The sequence below is a fragment of the Myzus persicae genome, unplaced genomic scaffold (genome assembly GCF_001856785.1).
Source record: "Myzus persicae strain clone G006 unplaced genomic scaffold, MPER_G0061.0, whole genome shotgun sequence".
Classification (NCBI taxonomy): Eukaryota; Metazoa; Arthropoda; class Insecta; order Hemiptera; family Aphididae; genus Myzus; species Myzus persicae.
This window is the reverse complement of record NW_019101568.1, coordinates 1,682,521-1,699,593: the sequence shown is the minus strand read 5'-3', so window position 1 is coordinate 1,699,593 and position 17,073 is coordinate 1,682,521. Positions and strand designations below refer to the sequence as shown.

Genomic DNA, 17,073 nt, shown 5'->3' with positions numbered 1-17,073 from the left:
TTTGTCTAACATAAAAAAAAAAAATATCAATAATAACAATCAACAACCACTAACAAATATTCTATTTGTATTATTTAAAATGTTAAAATAAACTATAAAATGAAAAGTATAATACAATTTGACTGTTTTAGTAATCTCTTTTCCAAAAACACTATATAAATTATAAATATGTTCATGATTTATCCAACAAAATTATTTCTATTCGGTCAATTTCTATTAGAGAATATGACATAATTTTAAATATAATAAGTCCTAAATCCTAATCATTTAAAAAGGTTCACATAAAGACATAAATATAGAAAATATTTTATAAATCATTAAGTAAAAATCGAAATAAATCATTACCAAATTACCCAAAAATAATGAATGAGATTTATTTTTAGAATCAACAAATACCAAGTCTTAATAACTACTAGGTACACCAAATGTGAATTAGTTTTAGTAGATAGGTACCTACTACCTACTGTATGTTTTGATGACTTACAGAGCTCAATAAAATACATCTTAAAATGGAAAACGTGTTGGAATATTATATATTTTATTTGAAACCATGGATATTGTTAGATCACACAAATATTCAAGTAAATACCAGAGTAATTATGATGAATTTCAATAAATAATAATTAAAATCAATAACAGCACAAATTAGATACATACACATAATATGTATGTAAAAAGATTTTAGCATATGTCACAAACTCAAATCTGATTTGCTCACACATGATGTTATTCTAGGCAGAAACTTAGTAACAACTTGATTGACTTTTTGATTTTTTTGAGTGTTAATAAATGTAGAATAAGTTTGAAAACTGTAACTGGCATTGGACTTTTAGTAATCAGAAAAATAGAAAACAGTTGTAAATGTTGAATATTTAGAATTTATGTGAAATTAAAAAAAACAAGAAAAATTAGAGATAAGTCAAAAGTTGATACATAGAATCTGAAGTCACACAAAGAACATAGGCGAAATAACTCATTTTTATTTTAATTCACAAAAAAACTTTATGACTATTTTTAAATTTTTTTGAGAATCTTAGGAAATCTGTAGAGTAATCAAGATTACACCAGAACATACAATAACTACATATAACTACTATTTTAATTTTTCACTTAATTAATACTTAAATGTTTAAAATACTGTAATAATATACTATCTAAAATCAACCACATTGACCAGCTGGCTGTCATCCAATACATAATGTTCAGCAATCTAAAATAAAATATTAAACGTTTTTAATATTGCTAGTAAATTATTTGGTGATAAAAAAGTTATGATAGTTGATATTTTTGGTCATAAATGTAATTATATTTTCGGCACCACGAGAGTAGTAACAAATTGTGTTTGAATTAGCGCATTCCACACGTATTGAAGGGACAAAGTGGGGGAAACGGAGCCTAGTAATGCTCACTGCCGTCAGTCTACATGCGCGAAACGGGCACCTTCTCCGTGGAGCGGAGTGTAGTCCTTTATTTTGCTTTTCAGTAATGGATTAGTACGTTTCAAGAACCACAATATTAAAATAAAAACAAAATTTTTTTTCTGTCCTAACTGAAAGTGTTAATTCGTCATGAAGTCTGGTTTAAAAAAAGTTGAGACCCATTTTTTTACCTCTGAACAAAAAAATCCGAGCACATTTTTATAGTCAAACTATACAAATACAATACAAAGTATTCTATTAAATGTTCATTTATAATTAAATTAATGATAATCAATAATATAATATATTATATAGGTAGGCAGATACACATATAATTAATATTTATTTTAAAAATTTAATTAATTGTCTTATACAATATTAATATTATATTATATTTGATAATTATTCTTTACACTTATTATTCAAAATAATGGACAATATAATAATTATTATTATTATAGACTGCAGAGTGATCAATGGGTATTTGAAAAATTGTTTATCATATTATAGAAAGCCAAAAGGTTTATATTTTTGAACTTACTTTTATATTGACTATTATTTTTCAATTATTTTATGGGATTTTAATATTTGTAAAGTTTAGCTAAGTTAAAAGAAAAGTCATCAAATATAATATAATATTATATAATTATTAATGAAATTGTAATATAATATTTTGTATCCTCAGACTTTTGTCCCTGGACTTATCGTCCAGTATTCCCTGGAAGTGCATAAATAATAAAATCTGTGATGTTAAAATTGTTATTAATCAGTTGGCGATAAATGTTGTTAAACAATTTTAAATAGGCAATCATATAAAAACACATATTCAATAATAATAATAGATTAATACATACAGCATAAATATCACCATCTGTGTTATGAGTGTGGAAACCACTGAAAAATTTGCAATCAGCTATAACTTGTAACCCATGATAAGGTGTCAAAAAGAAAAAATTTGATCTGAAAACAATATAAATTAAACTTAATATTTAATAAAATATGTAATCAAAACACAATAAAATAATATTACTCATTATATTTAGGCGCACAAACAATTGCAATAGCTTCTGGCATCATTAATTGATATGAATAATGTGTATGCAAGTCTACACTTGACATGAATGAGGTTTGCGATGGATGAGTCTGTTAAACATAAATAATAACTGCTTAAAAATGTTAATAACTAAGAATTTGTATGAAAGAAAAAATACTTAATATTTAAAAATAGATAAGAGCTTGAAAGTTGATGACCTAAGAAACATTAAATAATCCCCAAAATACAAGCTAAATCTAATTGTCTACCACAAACAACACTTAATGTTGAAAATCAAAGCATTTTCTCTTATAAAAAATCTTTAGACCCCCAAAAAAAGGGGCTTATTACTTATTACAACTCCCAATCATAATACGCATAGACCCAGCTTTACACAGCACTACGCGCTCGCTCTCAAAATTATTAGATTGGCTTCATTCCTTGACATGTAAAACCACCTTGGGTAGTTCTCGATGTAAGGTTAGGTTAAGTTTGGTTACTCTGAAACCAACTCAAGGATTTTATATCATGGCAAATCAAGGGATGTTTTCGATTTAAATTGTCCAAGCAAGCGCAGTGAGCAAGTGACGCCACTGTGTCTAAAATACGTATTACAGTAGGTAGTCGCTACAACCTAAAAAAACACATCTTTGTAAAAGTAATGAATCCATTGCTCTTCTCAGAATTTAAAATGGAAAATTAACTAAATATTTAGATTTGTATGGTATTTAAATACATTTAGAGATAAGAAATCATCGTCTATGAAAAAAAAAAAATAGTAAAGTCATTTATTTTTGGGCCTTAACTATAAATAACTAATTAGATGATTTGTATTATCCAATCAATCTTACATGTATCCATCCTAAGGTAATTAGATCTTGTTTGTCTTGAAATTCAAAAATGTCTTCTTCGTTCATCGTAGTACACGAATCTGATGTACCACTTTGTTTTGGTATCATCAAATGAGTCACAATTAAACAGTTAGAACTCTAATAATTATTAAAATGAAAATGTTTGTTAATTGTGTATACAACTCAACATAAAATTACAAACAAATTTAAATGAATCTGCAATACTATAAAGAAAAATAAAATAAAATTACCAATTTTCCAGCTAATATGCCACAAGTCTCCAAATTATTTGATGTATTACGTTGTGCTTGTTCTAGGAATCTTCTTGTTAAATTGCCCGGAACTATTATTTGGCGAAGATTGTACGGGCTCGAAGTATTCTTGTTTAACATTGGTTTAGTACTTCTATCAACAATAGGCTTATGTCTAAAAAAAATAGTTAATTTCAAACATGACTTTTAATGTTAAATAGTAAGTACAAAGTATTATTTATATTATTCAATACTTAATAGTGAATATAACTAAAATAAGTATAGTATATCATTTTTCCATAAGAGGGCCACCTGTCACCTTTACTATTTACTCTGTTTATGAACAGTATTAAGCAAATAATCCCAATATTGTAATATCCTAGCTTTCACAGATGACCTAAACATTTTCTGATAAATTAGCAACGACTTTGACTATCTCCCAATGCAAGGCAAAATTAACACCCTAGTTAATTGGTTTAAGACTAGTGGTCATGAATTAAATGTGAATAAATGCCAGTCGATGTACTTCTCCAGGTCTCGTACTTTAATTACCCACACCTACTCGTTAACAATATTAATCTTCCATCAATCAGTCGTAAAAAAAGACCTGAGTGTTCTTTTATCCGCTGACCTTAGTTTCCACTTTTATATAAAATCAATAAGTCATAAGGTATATAAGACACTAGTGTTTGTAGAGCAGATATTGTTTGACTTTATGCTTACCTCTGAGCTGAAGGCTCTCTATTGTTCCTTAGTGCGACCCCTGCTTGAGTATGGTTCAGTTTTGTGGGATCCCCACACAGCCTCCGACTGCAATCATCGAATGATACCAAAGGCACTTTCTATCCTATGCTGGCCATGTGTTAAATATCCCTCACACATTGCATGACTACTCTCTACTTCACCATGAGCTTTTTCTATCAACGCTAACCCATAGAAGAGTTGACATTAACTTAAAGTTCCTCCAAAATCTCATCGATGGTTCTACTGATCCAACCTAAGCTCCTATCCTAATCAACTTTTGAATCCCTCCATGGCTGCCTTTCTCTACCACTTGTTTTGCTATCACTATGCATACTACTAATTATAGTTTGAACAATCCAATTCACCGCATAATGCAACTCGCTAACATCCACCTTATGTTCTTACATTAATCTAGATACCTAGTTACGTTTCACTTTGCTGCTTTGTCGTTTCCATGTATAATTTACTTATTTATTACTGTACTTCAGGCTAAGCCCATGTTAAATAAAATAATATATTTAGCATTCTATGATGTATATTACATATTTATTAAAAAAATATGATGTCAAAATTTTTCAACCTTAAATAATTATTATATATCACTATATGGTCAAATTAAAAATAACTACTTACTGATTAAATTGTATTTTTGAATTTGAATGTGTAGGTATATTTGAAGGTGAAGTATTATCATTCAATTCAGTAAAATTGATTAAATTGTGATCTGATGGTCTGGAAATAATTAAATATTTATGAATTGCTTAATTTTATTAGGTTTAATTAAAAATAATAATTTATATTATGTGATATGTTATTTATATGCAATTTAGTTTAAAATAAATCTTACCTTAATTCAAATGATGCAGGATTATTTAAATAAGTATTATTTAATTCAGGTACGGTGGCATCATCTAAATTTGAATTTAAATGTTCTTGAGTGACATTTTTATTAGATGGTGTATCACTCTTTTCTATATTTAATACTTTTTGTTCACGTTTTTCCTTAAATTTTTCTAATGCCTATCAATATAAATTTTGTTAGATATATTATATTACACTAATAGAAAATTGTTTTATTAATAAATAATAATAACCGCATATCTTTTAAATGTGTGAAATATAAATTTCCAAAAATATTATATTCAAGCCTTAGATCCTAAAGTAATAAAAAATTACCATCAACACACATACTACCTTTATCTTGTTAATTTTTTAAAAGCTAAATTATTTAGGTATTATTTTTGATTAAAAAAACTATCATGTATTCATTAACAAACAAATGAATATTTATCATCTTTTGGAATCATAAAAATAGTTTTACATGCATACAGCATACAGTAACATATGCCGAATTTGTATCAATGATTGCTAAGTAATTTAAAATGTGAATATAAACATACATATTTTTATCAGAGAATTTTGGTGCAACCCAAATGGCTCCCATCCATTCTTTGTTGGTTCCCAAAAAACAAATCCTGTTAAAAAAGGTTTACCAAATACGAAAATTCCTAAACAGCTCTAATATTTAATAACAAAAATTCTTTATAATTTAATTTACACATACAATTATAAAAACACATTACATTTTACGCCAAAAATTTCATTTCATCAGGGTAAGGAAGGGTAGTGAACTCAAATCAATCATCATTATATCACATAAGACACAAAATACAGAATACATACAATTTGTTTTTATTAAATATTTAAATATAATTAACTTGTTAAAGTCAAGAATTAGTTAGTTCAAAAAGTCAGATAAACTACTATGATGAATATTAATTGTATTAGCAAATTGTATTTAGTGGATGCTTAAATATACATTTATACTTTATTAAATCAATTCAAATGTCTAGCCTACCTCTTATGTGCATACACCTACCTATTTTTAAAATTATATTTGATTTAACAGTTAGGGTGCTCAAATCAAAATTAACTGAAAAGGACTAAATTAGTTTGTTATTCAAAAACATGTAGTTGTACTATAAGAGAAATTATACTATAATCAAATTATATTTACTTTTTGTTCTTGATACAACTCATATTCTGTACTATACTGTTCTAATAATTTAGCTTTTATATTTTCTGTTTTTGGAAGAACATCACGAAGTGCTCGATAATTTAAATTGCGTTCTTCAATTGGAACATTTTTGTAATCTGGATGTTCATTAATAGTTTCCAAAAATAATCTAAAATAAAAATAAAAATATATATTAAATAATTAAAATTATGCTACGTTGTGTAAGTTTATAATTAAAAAAATACATTTGTTTAGTTTCACATTCCTTATTACAAATAATCAAACTCATTATTCTTTTAATTTTTTAATATGAGGTTTATGATATGTATTAAATTAAACAAAACAAGTTATCAACCAAACTAAAGTTAATAAATCTATCATAATAAACTGTGCACGTAGATATAAATTGTATTAAATACAACAAACATCCAAATGTGTGTAAGTACAGCACTTTAGTTTTATTTTATCGTTAGATGGAAATATGGAATGAAAGTAGTTAAATATCAAAACCTTACGTCATAAATCTCATGTAGAGAATATACGCTTGTTCCAAATTGTTTTCTTTTATATACACATCAGCCATACTGATCATTTCTCGCCCTGATCGATAATATCTATAACAAAGTAAAATTATTGTATTTTATATTGTAGAAGCATGTAAGTGCTGTATCGTGCAAAATCATACTTTCTAGCTGCTATACTTGTGTTCAATTCAACTTTTGAACTTAACATCAACAATTGTTGAATCCTTTTTTCTGGCTTTTCTTTAAAATTGTCTAAACCAGTTAGATTATGACTCATATTTGATTTATATTTTATAAGCCAATTCAATTTTGTATGAAATATTAAATATCTTAAAAGACAACAAATTGTATAAATAATGAAAACAACTGAAAATATGAGATTCGAGTACAAAGTAGGAATAACATATTTTTTTTGTTGCTTTTTATCTATGAGAGGCACGTTATTGATATTAGTAGTTAGTACCACAGATTATATAATCTTTATATTATAATCACGGTTGTAAATAAACATATTATATAATATTATCTACAACTTTACTGTGATTACAATCAGGAGCTATGGTATAAACCGAGTTCTGATAAATGGTTAATGGTCGTAAAAATGACACGTCTTTGCTGTACATTGATGAAACGACGTGTTGTAAACATAACCTAACGATTATTCCTGATAACACAATAACACATAATTGATTGAGTATACAAAAATTGAAAATATTCTGCCGGCTACGTCAGACTTCCTAATAATTTATTTTTATTAGATTTTTCTCAGTATAATTCTCTGTGATGGTTTAGTATAGTTAAACAAATTGGTTAACACATTTATCTGGTGTGTGTGGTTTAGAGCTCATCATGAAAGTTGGTAAGAAATCACCACTGTCTGAATGTTGATGGATAACGTAAATTAATTTGATACAATTTAAAATTGTTTACTGTTTTAGTATTTTTGTTCTTCGTGGTGACTAGTTGTCTATGCCTTTCGTCAAGTCTATCTGTCGATACATACTTGACATCTAGGGACAAAGACCAATTAAAGGGTGTGCTGCTTACAGGCTTAGAATCTGAAAATTTGTCTGATGTCTTCTATGCTGTATCTGGATTGCAACAGCTTAATCAACAAATACCTGGTGTTCAAGTGAGTATCCACTTTACTCCAAATAAACTACATTAACAACCACAGTATGTCAGTATATATTATATTCAGATTCGAGATTCTCATTTTTTCATTGCTTAAAAAAATGTTTAAATTGTCATGTTTAGATTTTATAAACTTTCTAGTTTACTCATTTTTAGGTGTTTATATATAAGCTTGATATAGATCATATATCAACTATACAACTGTAGAAATATGTGAAATTTTCTTGAAAATTATACTAAAATTATAAAAAAAAAGTTAGTTGCTTACTATATTTTAATTAGAATAATATAAAACTAATTTATTCATAAGAATTATCTTTCTATAATACAGTTAATTTTCTATACACCAGAAATATATGTATTTAAAATTAAATAAGATTTTTTTATTAAAATAATATAATTTAATTATATAAAATAAAATTGTATTAAAACAGCTTTGTTAAAGAAACAGTTTTTGGAGTGAATATGTAGGTACCTAAAATTTTTGTTTTGTTAACACTGAGAAAAAATTACTTTTTTAAATGATCACATAATGTAATTATGACTATGGATTAATAAATTAACTGAGCCATCTCTCAACATGCCGGATTAAAAAATATAAAAATATAAACACAATTATATAATTATTTTTTATTACTAGGTTCTTCAGTTAAAAACACAGAACATTGTTTACTGTATACTATACTCGTATTTATAGTAAGGTAGTATAAGGGCCAAATAAGCAAAGTTCAGGCTCACCTAGATTCTAGTGTTTAATTACAGCTACTGTACAGTTTAATAATTTAATTAATTATATTTTATACTAATGTTATACTAATTTCTCATTATCATATATTATAAAATATAAAGCCAAACACTCTTGACCATCCCAAAATTTTCCACCAGGACCCTGACTGGTACACAAAATGGTGGTGGACCATAATATATTGTGTGATAGCTAAACTCATCAATAAATACCTACATAGTTTTTAATTTTTAATTATATTCTATAAAATGTATATAAAACTCATTTAGGTAGAAATGTTTACATACGTCTATGATTTATATTAATATTCTGATTATGAAATATTAATCTCAATTAACTACCTATTTGTTATGTTTTTGTTTGTATTATGCTACACGTTTCCAAGTCAACTTAAATTAATAGCTACATTTTTTCAACTATTATCCGTTTTTTTTTTCCGATTAATTATAAGTGAAAAAAATAATTGTTACCTATAATTATTATGTTTGCACCATAAATGTTTTACACTATCATTTAATGTGCTATTCAGTATTAAATATTATAATTTATTGAAAGCTGTACATTATTTAATGTTTACATTTGGGTGTTTTAAAATTGTTGAACTCGGTATTTACTATTTTTTGTATTGTTTAAACTAAAAAATATGAAATGTAATCGAACTATTTTTTACATTCAATATTATTTTAATCATTCATTTATCATATTTTTAAATTACAAATTATATCTTTTTGACCCGTAAGAGCTGTACATTTTTTATTAGGCCTTTGAAGAAAAATGTTTGAAGACCCTAGATCATGGTGATTGGCATAATGTTTTTAATGGCTTTAAAACAAAACTAAAGTACCATAGTTGTTTAAATCATGTTATCCTGTAAAACAACGTAAACGTTATTGTTGCCAAAAAAAATGTGAAATGACTAGGTAGTCAATTTATATACAATAAATAAATATAGAAAATGAACATTTATAATTATTTGGTCTGTTAATAACTGGCCAACTATGATTTGTTGAAGGCTATAAACATTATGAAATATCACAGTTATTATTAGTTAATTAATAAATAATAATGATTAGTAAAATTAGTTGTAAATATTTTTCTATTTATTATTAATTAGTAGGTACTTACTAAATTATTAAATTTATGTTATGTCTAGGCTGTTTGCGATAAATTAATGAAATTAGTTGGGAAATCAAAATCATTAGATTCTGTATATTTTTCAACAAGTGCATGGAAAGCAATTGCCATATGTTCAGGAAAATTAATTGTTGACGAATCAGTCCAAGTAATACAATTTGTTTTGTTTAGGTAACTTGCAAACTGTTATTATAAATTATATTTTTTTAGGATGTTTATACTATGTTGGAGAAGAAAGATATTAGAGATGTTCACATGTCTGATTTATACTTTGGTGTCAGTATTTTGAGTAACCTTAATCTTAAACCCAAGGATATTACTAAACTTATAAATATCATAAAAAGGAAAATGAAGCCTGATGATACTATTACTGAGTATGTTTCAGACAAATTATTAATGATCAAAATAAAATAATAAATAAAATATTTTCTATTACAGTTTTGGATATTCAATACATTTATTGGCAAGCCTTGGGCCCGAAGGACGTTTTGCTTTCAATCGTCTGTCTGATGCCATTATGCAAGTTGATCAGGTTGACCGTAAATTCTTACAATTTGAAGGAGGCTTGTCTGTAACTGGTAAAATGATATACAAAATTGTATTTTAAACATTGTTTTTTATATTTTCACTACTTTAATTTTAGCCCTAGTGTTGACTGGAGTATACAAATTTTGTGATGCTGTGCAATGCAATACTTCATTCCCAATCCAAAATGATCAAGCTCTTATGTTTAGTAATTACTTTTTGTCTCGTAAATCGGTACAAACGCCCAAGGGAGCATATTTCTTGCTTAGTGCTCTTAAAACATTGTCCAATAACAAAGTATGCTTTTTATTGATTTTTATTAATTCATGCAATAATATTATAGTAATGTTTCTTTTATTATTATTGTAATGTTTATAAAATATTTATAGTACCATTTGCCAATTGCTGCTACACTTGTGAAACCAATGGGTGATCTAGATGATACACAAAAAATACTTTCTGTGCGTTTCACCAATTTGCTTGGAGAACCATTGCCAACATCTCTTTCTGTTGGTGTTGAATCAGCTATGTTAAATAACAAAGTTGTTATGTCTAAAAATAAGTTCAAATCAACTGCCGACAAGTAAGAGTTTATGTCTAAATTCAAATAGTAAATTATTACTTATGTATTTGATAATATTATTTTTTTTATCTAACCAATTTTATATTTTGTTTTAAGGACTGTATATGAATTAGATTTTAATGAACCAGATTTGTCTATTGGAATCTATAGCATAGTGATAAGTGCTACACCATTAGAAAAAGTCAAGATTCCACTTTTGGGCAATACAGCTATTCCACTTGAGGTAAAAGTATCAGCTTCTTCGGTGAACATTGTTGATTTTAAAGTTGGGACAACTGATAATGATCAACAAACAGGCCCATCACTCCAAAGGTATGAATAATTCGATTTTCTGCTGAGCCAATTTTTTGTTAAACATAACACGTTTTTAGTTTGAAATATGGTGAAAAATTGCCTACACGATTGAAAGCAGACCACATGCAAAGAATTATAGTACGTTTTGCTATTAAAGATTATCAAGTGAAGAAACATGTACAAGTACACCAAGCATTTGTTAGGTTTACAAATATCAAAACTGGTTCTCAAAGTGTATTTGTTGCCGAATTGGACTCACAAAATAATTATAAATTGGATATGGTAGGTATTATAAACACAATAAATTGTATGCTTAGTTAAAAAAATTATTTTTTCCAGGACTTAGGTGTTAAATCGGTATCATTCAAACATGCTTCTGGTTTATATTCAATGGATTTAATTATTGGTGACTCTTTGTTAAAAAATCCTATAGTTTGGCATTTTAGTGACATCAAATTGAAATTTTCTGAAGTTGAATCAGATGCTTCTGAACCTTTTGCAGATTTTTATAAACCAAAAAGATTGATATCTGTGCGTAAAACATATATATTTTAATTGAAGTATTGTGTCTAACATTATGTATGTTTATGTTTTAGCATACTTTTAGAGAACCTGAACCTAGACCGCCTCATATTGTATCTCTTCTTTTTACTGTTTTGTCCCTTGCGCCATTGTTGGTTCTTTTTGTTCTGGTTAGTATTAGTAACAATCATAATTTCTATCTACTACTTGTTATTAAAATTTCACTTTTCTAGTGGGCTCGCTTGGGAGTTAATATAAAAAACTTTCCGTTCAATCTGAGTGCCATAGGATTTCATTCGGCATTAGCAAGTAAGTGGCTTAAATCTCCTTAATTATTTAGTATTTATACCTATAACTTACTAACTAAATATTGATTGTTAAAAATTATTATTTTTCAGGCATATTCATACTGTTTGGTATGTTTTGGGTATACCTAGATATGTTCATAACATTGAAATATTTATTTTTATTGGGAATTTCAACATTCTTATTTGGTAACCGATTACTGTCGTACATTGCAAGGAGAAGAAACAAGTAACTTAGAATTGTTACAATGTCATATACATTCTATGACAATTCTATTGAACGGGTTATCGATGATAAAATTTAAACTATAAAATATTCATTCCGTTGTGTATAAACAAATGTCAGTTTCAATTTCTTTTTTCATTATTGCTAGCATTGAATCATATTTTCTGAATTGTATTGTAAAATCTCAATGAGATGTACATATAATGAATAATGTTTTACATTTATAAATATTAGAATATGAAAACATGAATTTTACACATACATATATTGTGTATAAATATATACATTATTTATGTATTTACCTACTTAATTTTAATGTTTACAAATAATATTTTCTGAACAAAGCATTTTTATATAAACATACTTAATTTTATTTGTCAATATAATGGGTTGAATTTAAATGAAGCTAAATTTCTTTAGTCGATAAATGTATTGTTTTTAATTTTTTATTTTAAGTATTATTTGTTCTTCGGAAATTATGTAGTAAAATTTGAAACAGCAATTTTTGTCTTTTTTTTAGTAGTATTGTTAAAAAGGATGAATAAACAAACAAGTAAATCACTGAATATTGAAAAAAAAAACAAAAGAAACTAGGAACTTCTGCTGTATTGGTCTAAACCGCCCCTGTTGAGTGGTTACGGCATTAGTGGAAATTAAAAATAAAGTTGAGGATAAATCCACAATAATTTTTTGTGGCTTTATAAGGATCTAAAGTTAGAATTTCGACAAAATCATGAAAATATTTTTAGTTTTAAATTTAATAGAATATTCCTCTTGAGATTGTCTACTGGAAATATAAATTAAATTTTATGAGCGTTTGAAGTTCAAATTTGTATGACGTATCTAGATATTCACTCGATTTCACATTGTATGATTTTCTTGTTGCGATTTAAAAACAAATAACCATAGGTACTCTGCTCTTGTATTGTACAAATGGTTACAATAGCCAGCTTAAAAATACATAAATGCACAATATTTTTTTAAAAGCATTTAATGTACAAATTTTAACAAAATTTATCAAATTGAAAATTTGCAAATTATTTTGCAGCTACTACAACATGTGTATCAATGAAAACGTCTCCTTGATACATACAATTAGATAAAAATATTAAATAAGATTATATATGTTCTGGTTCTTGCCACTTCAGTCATCCTGTCATTGAAATTAGGTACCTAATAGATTTCAATATTTTTTTGTAAAAACATTAAATATATTCAAGATAGTTTTCTTTTATTAAATTAGGTGTCATGAACAATATTTGTGGCAAACTTAAATATTTTTAGGTATTAATCGAGACAACGACGAGTACCCATATGTAAATGCAATATTATAATCATTAGGTAGGTAATCACCAATATATAGATGTTATAGGTAAGTAAACTTTGTCATTTATATGACATCTGAAAAAATATTTGTGTAACGGAGAGAAATTTTTCAAGAAAAACGCAAAAGTACATGTTCCTTGTCGCGTGTTCCAAACAAAAAACATCAAATTACATAACATAGATTTAAATAATTTATATTATTATTATCTATGACATGCGACGTGAAATACTGAAATCATACATCACATCACGCACGTGATTATGCACTATTCTAATTTTGTTCTAACTATTATTTTGGAAAACGGACTACACCGACACTTTGAGGGACTTAATTAATTTACTTACTTAATTGCAGTCACCAACTAGCTATTGAAAGTAAATTAATGGTTTCACAAATATCTATCGGGTAAGACGCTAGGTCCTGAATTACATATTAAACCCATACAACGATATTACTGTTATTTGTTCTAATGTCACAAACAGAACAGACATAAATATAACAAATATTACCCAAGAAACTATGATTAAAAAAGTTTACACCTCTGACTGCTATCAACTTACCCATCAGTTGTTTCACCATATAATTATTCAAACATTAAAAACACGTTTTCTATCTACAAATTGTACATTAAACAAATTTGTATACAATTCATACAAATATGTACATAATCAATGATTGGTATAGAAATCATAGATAGGATAAAGGGTAGGTACATAAAAGTACATCATACAATTATACAGCATTAATCAGTTCAAAAATTTCCTTCGATTACACCCAAAAAATGATGTGAAATTCAGTATAATAAACCAATGATAATATTAATTATTACAAAAAAAGTAAACAATTGGACACCGCTCTGCTGTGTAGAGTTGTTGAGTATGTCATTGTAATGGATGTCTTAGATTTGAATTTAATGATAAATGATTAATCATTGCATAGGAAACACGATTCTACGAAATTGGCAATATTGACTATTTTTGTTTAACTCGTTGAATTAAGTTAATGTAGAAAAAGTTGAGTTTAAAGTTAAAAGTTCCTTTTTCTCATTTTCGAAACTTGTAAAACTACCCAACAAGTGAACCAGGGCTAAACGTAACTTAGTTAAAAATCAGTTTTTTATTAAATTACTTTTTTTTCATAGAAAATTAAGAATTATACCTATACCTTTTTTTAAAGCTAACAAAATATAACATAGTAACTAATTTAATAGAGCTCTTAGTGAAATAGTGTCTTTGTCTTACAGTTTAAAATAAATGTATGTATTAAAATTAATTGCAAGTTATTATTCATATTGAAAATTTAAAACCAAGAATAACGGTTTTAGTTATTTTGTTGTGATTGAATAATATATTCGTCGACATATAAAACACTTTTAGGGTATGTTTATTTATTTTATGCACACAATTATTATGATATTTCGAATTGTAGTTTTTGGCCAAAACAAATATAGCCTATTAATACTAATGCCTAATAGTAAAATAAATGACTTTAATCGCAATAATATCATCAAATATACTATTAGTAGTATTATAGGCTGATAGGCCGTCTTCGCTCAGAACCGTTTTTCGATTATATGAATTTACATCATTGAATTCAAATTTAACACATCCATTGCAGTGACTTTCAAGACACCTAATGGTTCTATGATACAACAGAGCGTTACCCACTTATCCGTTTTTTAGTCATTGAAATGATTAGAATCGTTAATTATTATCTCAGACAAATGGTGAGGTTTAGCATTAGTCATATAGACAAAGCCGAGTAAGTTAACCAATTTTCTTAACTAGTTATAAGTTTTCCTAAAATAAAAAATAACTTTGCTAAGTTAAAGTTCATTTTATAAAATAAACAAATTTGAGTAACTAAGTTAAGTTACCAATTTTCATGAAAATAATAACTAAGTTAAGTTACTTTTTTTTTTAAAAACCTTCAAGTTACTTTAAAACGTTTTTTATCTCATCGTGGGAAAATAACTAGTTATGGTATGAAGTGAAATAAATTAATAACAAATGCGCAGACTATATGATTTTATAAGACGTATACCTAGGTATAGGTATGAAGTATCACTACGTCAGTATCTGAAATTACTTATTAGGTCCGTTCTGGAAATTTTATAATTACCTATTAAGTAACAATATGTTTATAAATTCCCAAACTTCCTTATTATATTCCAAATTAGTACCAGGTACTAAGTACCTAATAAATAAATGTATAAATAATAATAATCACTATTCACTATGATACTAGTCAATTACTAGGTACCTACTATATGTATATACATCATACATGTACTACTATACGTCTATAATATAGAAATAAATAATGATGTAGGTACCTACAATCATTGGCAGATATCCCTCCGTCCTGGCAGTTCTCAGAAATATCAATGCAAATAATATAGGTACAGTTCATAATAAAAACTCATAAATAACTTAAGTTTTAACAAAATATCTAAGTTAAATAACATTTATTTATAAAAAGGAATAACTTAGTTACTAAGAAAGTTATTTCATTTTTTTTAAACTATAGTTATATTAAAAGTTATCAAAAAAATAACTTTTAACTTTTTAACTAGTTACCTACTGCCCAGCTTTGCATATAGATGATAGATATTAATGTATTATAATATCATAAATAATAAATCCATAAACTGAGTATAGATAAATCAATAAATCATGATATGTTAATTTTTAGAACTCCTTTTGAACTTTTATTATAGAAATGTCAAATCTGCAATATTTTATCCGAATGTAAATTACCATGAATTATTTAATCTATATGATATAAGCGTATCACTTAATTAATAATATCTAAACATTATAAAAAATTTGATTAAAAAATTATGATTGATCGTCCTGTGTGTACAAGTTTACTCGTAGTTCAATATATGATGACATTGCCACACTGGCTCTCTAAGTAGACTTCAAACTCCAAATTTTGAGTTTTTAGGGGAGGGGGAATCTGAAAACTTTTGGGTTCGAATACGTCTTAATCTTTTGATTGTACACGTTATAAGTGAGATAAACAAGTTTACGTGTATAGTGTTAGATAAGTTTTTTTTTGCTGTTTTGGGGGGGCAAGTTATTCTGCAAAACATATATTTATTAAAACTTAAAATAATAATACCAACAATACAGGTAAATGTCGGGATATAAGGATATTATGTACTGCGTGTATAACACTAATTACAATATATTATGTACAAATAATTATCATTATTCTACGAGCTGGGCGCGGTGTAACACGTAAAATAAAATGAACCGACAACGGTCTGGTTGTTTTGCACTCTGATACACATTACACATTGCTCGCTTGGGAATAAAAATACGTGTCTCCGTAGCTTGTCCGTTTCAATAAATACATATTTTTCAGGATAACTTGCCCCAAGTAAAAAACTTGCAACATAATATTGACTCTTCCGGTGACACAAAATGTGGCAG

At 26.8% G+C, this 17,073-nt stretch overlaps 2 protein-coding genes across 2 annotated transcripts; one reads left to right on the top strand and one right to left on the bottom strand.

Annotated features, from left to right (window-relative positions):
- Positions 1 to 404: 404 nt before the first annotated feature.
- LOC111029597 (STAM-binding protein) lies at positions 405 to 7,115 on the bottom strand. Its single transcript, XM_022308658.1, has 10 exons — positions 7,000 to 7,115; positions 6,830 to 6,928; positions 6,315 to 6,483; positions 5,145 to 5,317; positions 4,931 to 5,029; positions 3,554 to 3,728; positions 3,303 to 3,440; positions 2,449 to 2,561; positions 2,273 to 2,378; positions 405 to 1,210 (listed from the first exon to the last, which is right to left on the bottom strand). The coding sequence occupies exons 1-10, from the start codon at positions 7,113 to 7,115 to the stop codon at positions 1,151 to 1,153; spliced, it is 1,248 nt and encodes a 415-aa protein (XP_022164350.1). The 3' UTR covers positions 405 to 1,150.
- Positions 7,116 to 7,507: 392 nt separating this feature from the next.
- Positions 7,508 to 12,808, top strand: LOC111029594 (dolichyl-diphosphooligosaccharide--protein glycosyltransferase subunit 2). Its single transcript, XM_022308655.1, has 13 exons — positions 7,508 to 7,697; positions 7,777 to 7,970; positions 9,871 to 9,999; positions 10,062 to 10,225; positions 10,290 to 10,429; positions 10,495 to 10,673; positions 10,766 to 10,959; positions 11,056 to 11,271; positions 11,331 to 11,535; positions 11,593 to 11,784; positions 11,850 to 11,945; positions 12,009 to 12,084; positions 12,174 to 12,808. Exons 1-13 carry the CDS (start codon positions 7,688 to 7,690, stop codon positions 12,311 to 12,313), a joined length of 1,935 nt encoding a protein of 644 aa, XP_022164347.1. The 5' UTR covers positions 7,508 to 7,687; the 3' UTR covers positions 12,314 to 12,808.
- The last annotated feature ends 4,265 nt before the right edge of the window (positions 12,809 to 17,073 follow it).

What these genes read in the sequence shown, in the direction of transcription:
- LOC111029597 (XM_022308658.1), bottom strand. Translation starts at nt 7,115, where the DNA reads ATGAGTCATAATCTAACTGGTTTAGACAATTTTAAAGAAAAGCCAGAA. An exon ending in ACAAGTATAGCAGCTAGAAA is followed by an intron (nt 6,929 to 6,999) that starts GTATGATTTTGC and finishes ACTTTGTTATAG; the next exon opens with ATATTATCGATCAGGGCGAG. An exon ending in TCAAAAATACAATTTAATCA is followed by an intron (nt 3,729 to 4,930) that starts GTAAGTAGTTAT and finishes TATTTTTTTTAG; the next exon opens with ACATAAGCCTATTGTTGATA.
- LOC111029594 (XM_022308655.1), top strand. An exon ending in TTGTTGACGAATCAGTCCAA is followed by an intron (nt 10,000 to 10,061) that starts GTAATACAATTT and finishes ATATTTTTTTAG; the next exon opens with GATGTTTATACTATGTTGGA. An exon ending in ATAATTATAAATTGGATATG is followed by an intron (nt 11,536 to 11,592) that starts GTAGGTATTATA and finishes TATTTTTTCCAG; the next exon opens with GACTTAGGTGTTAAATCGGT.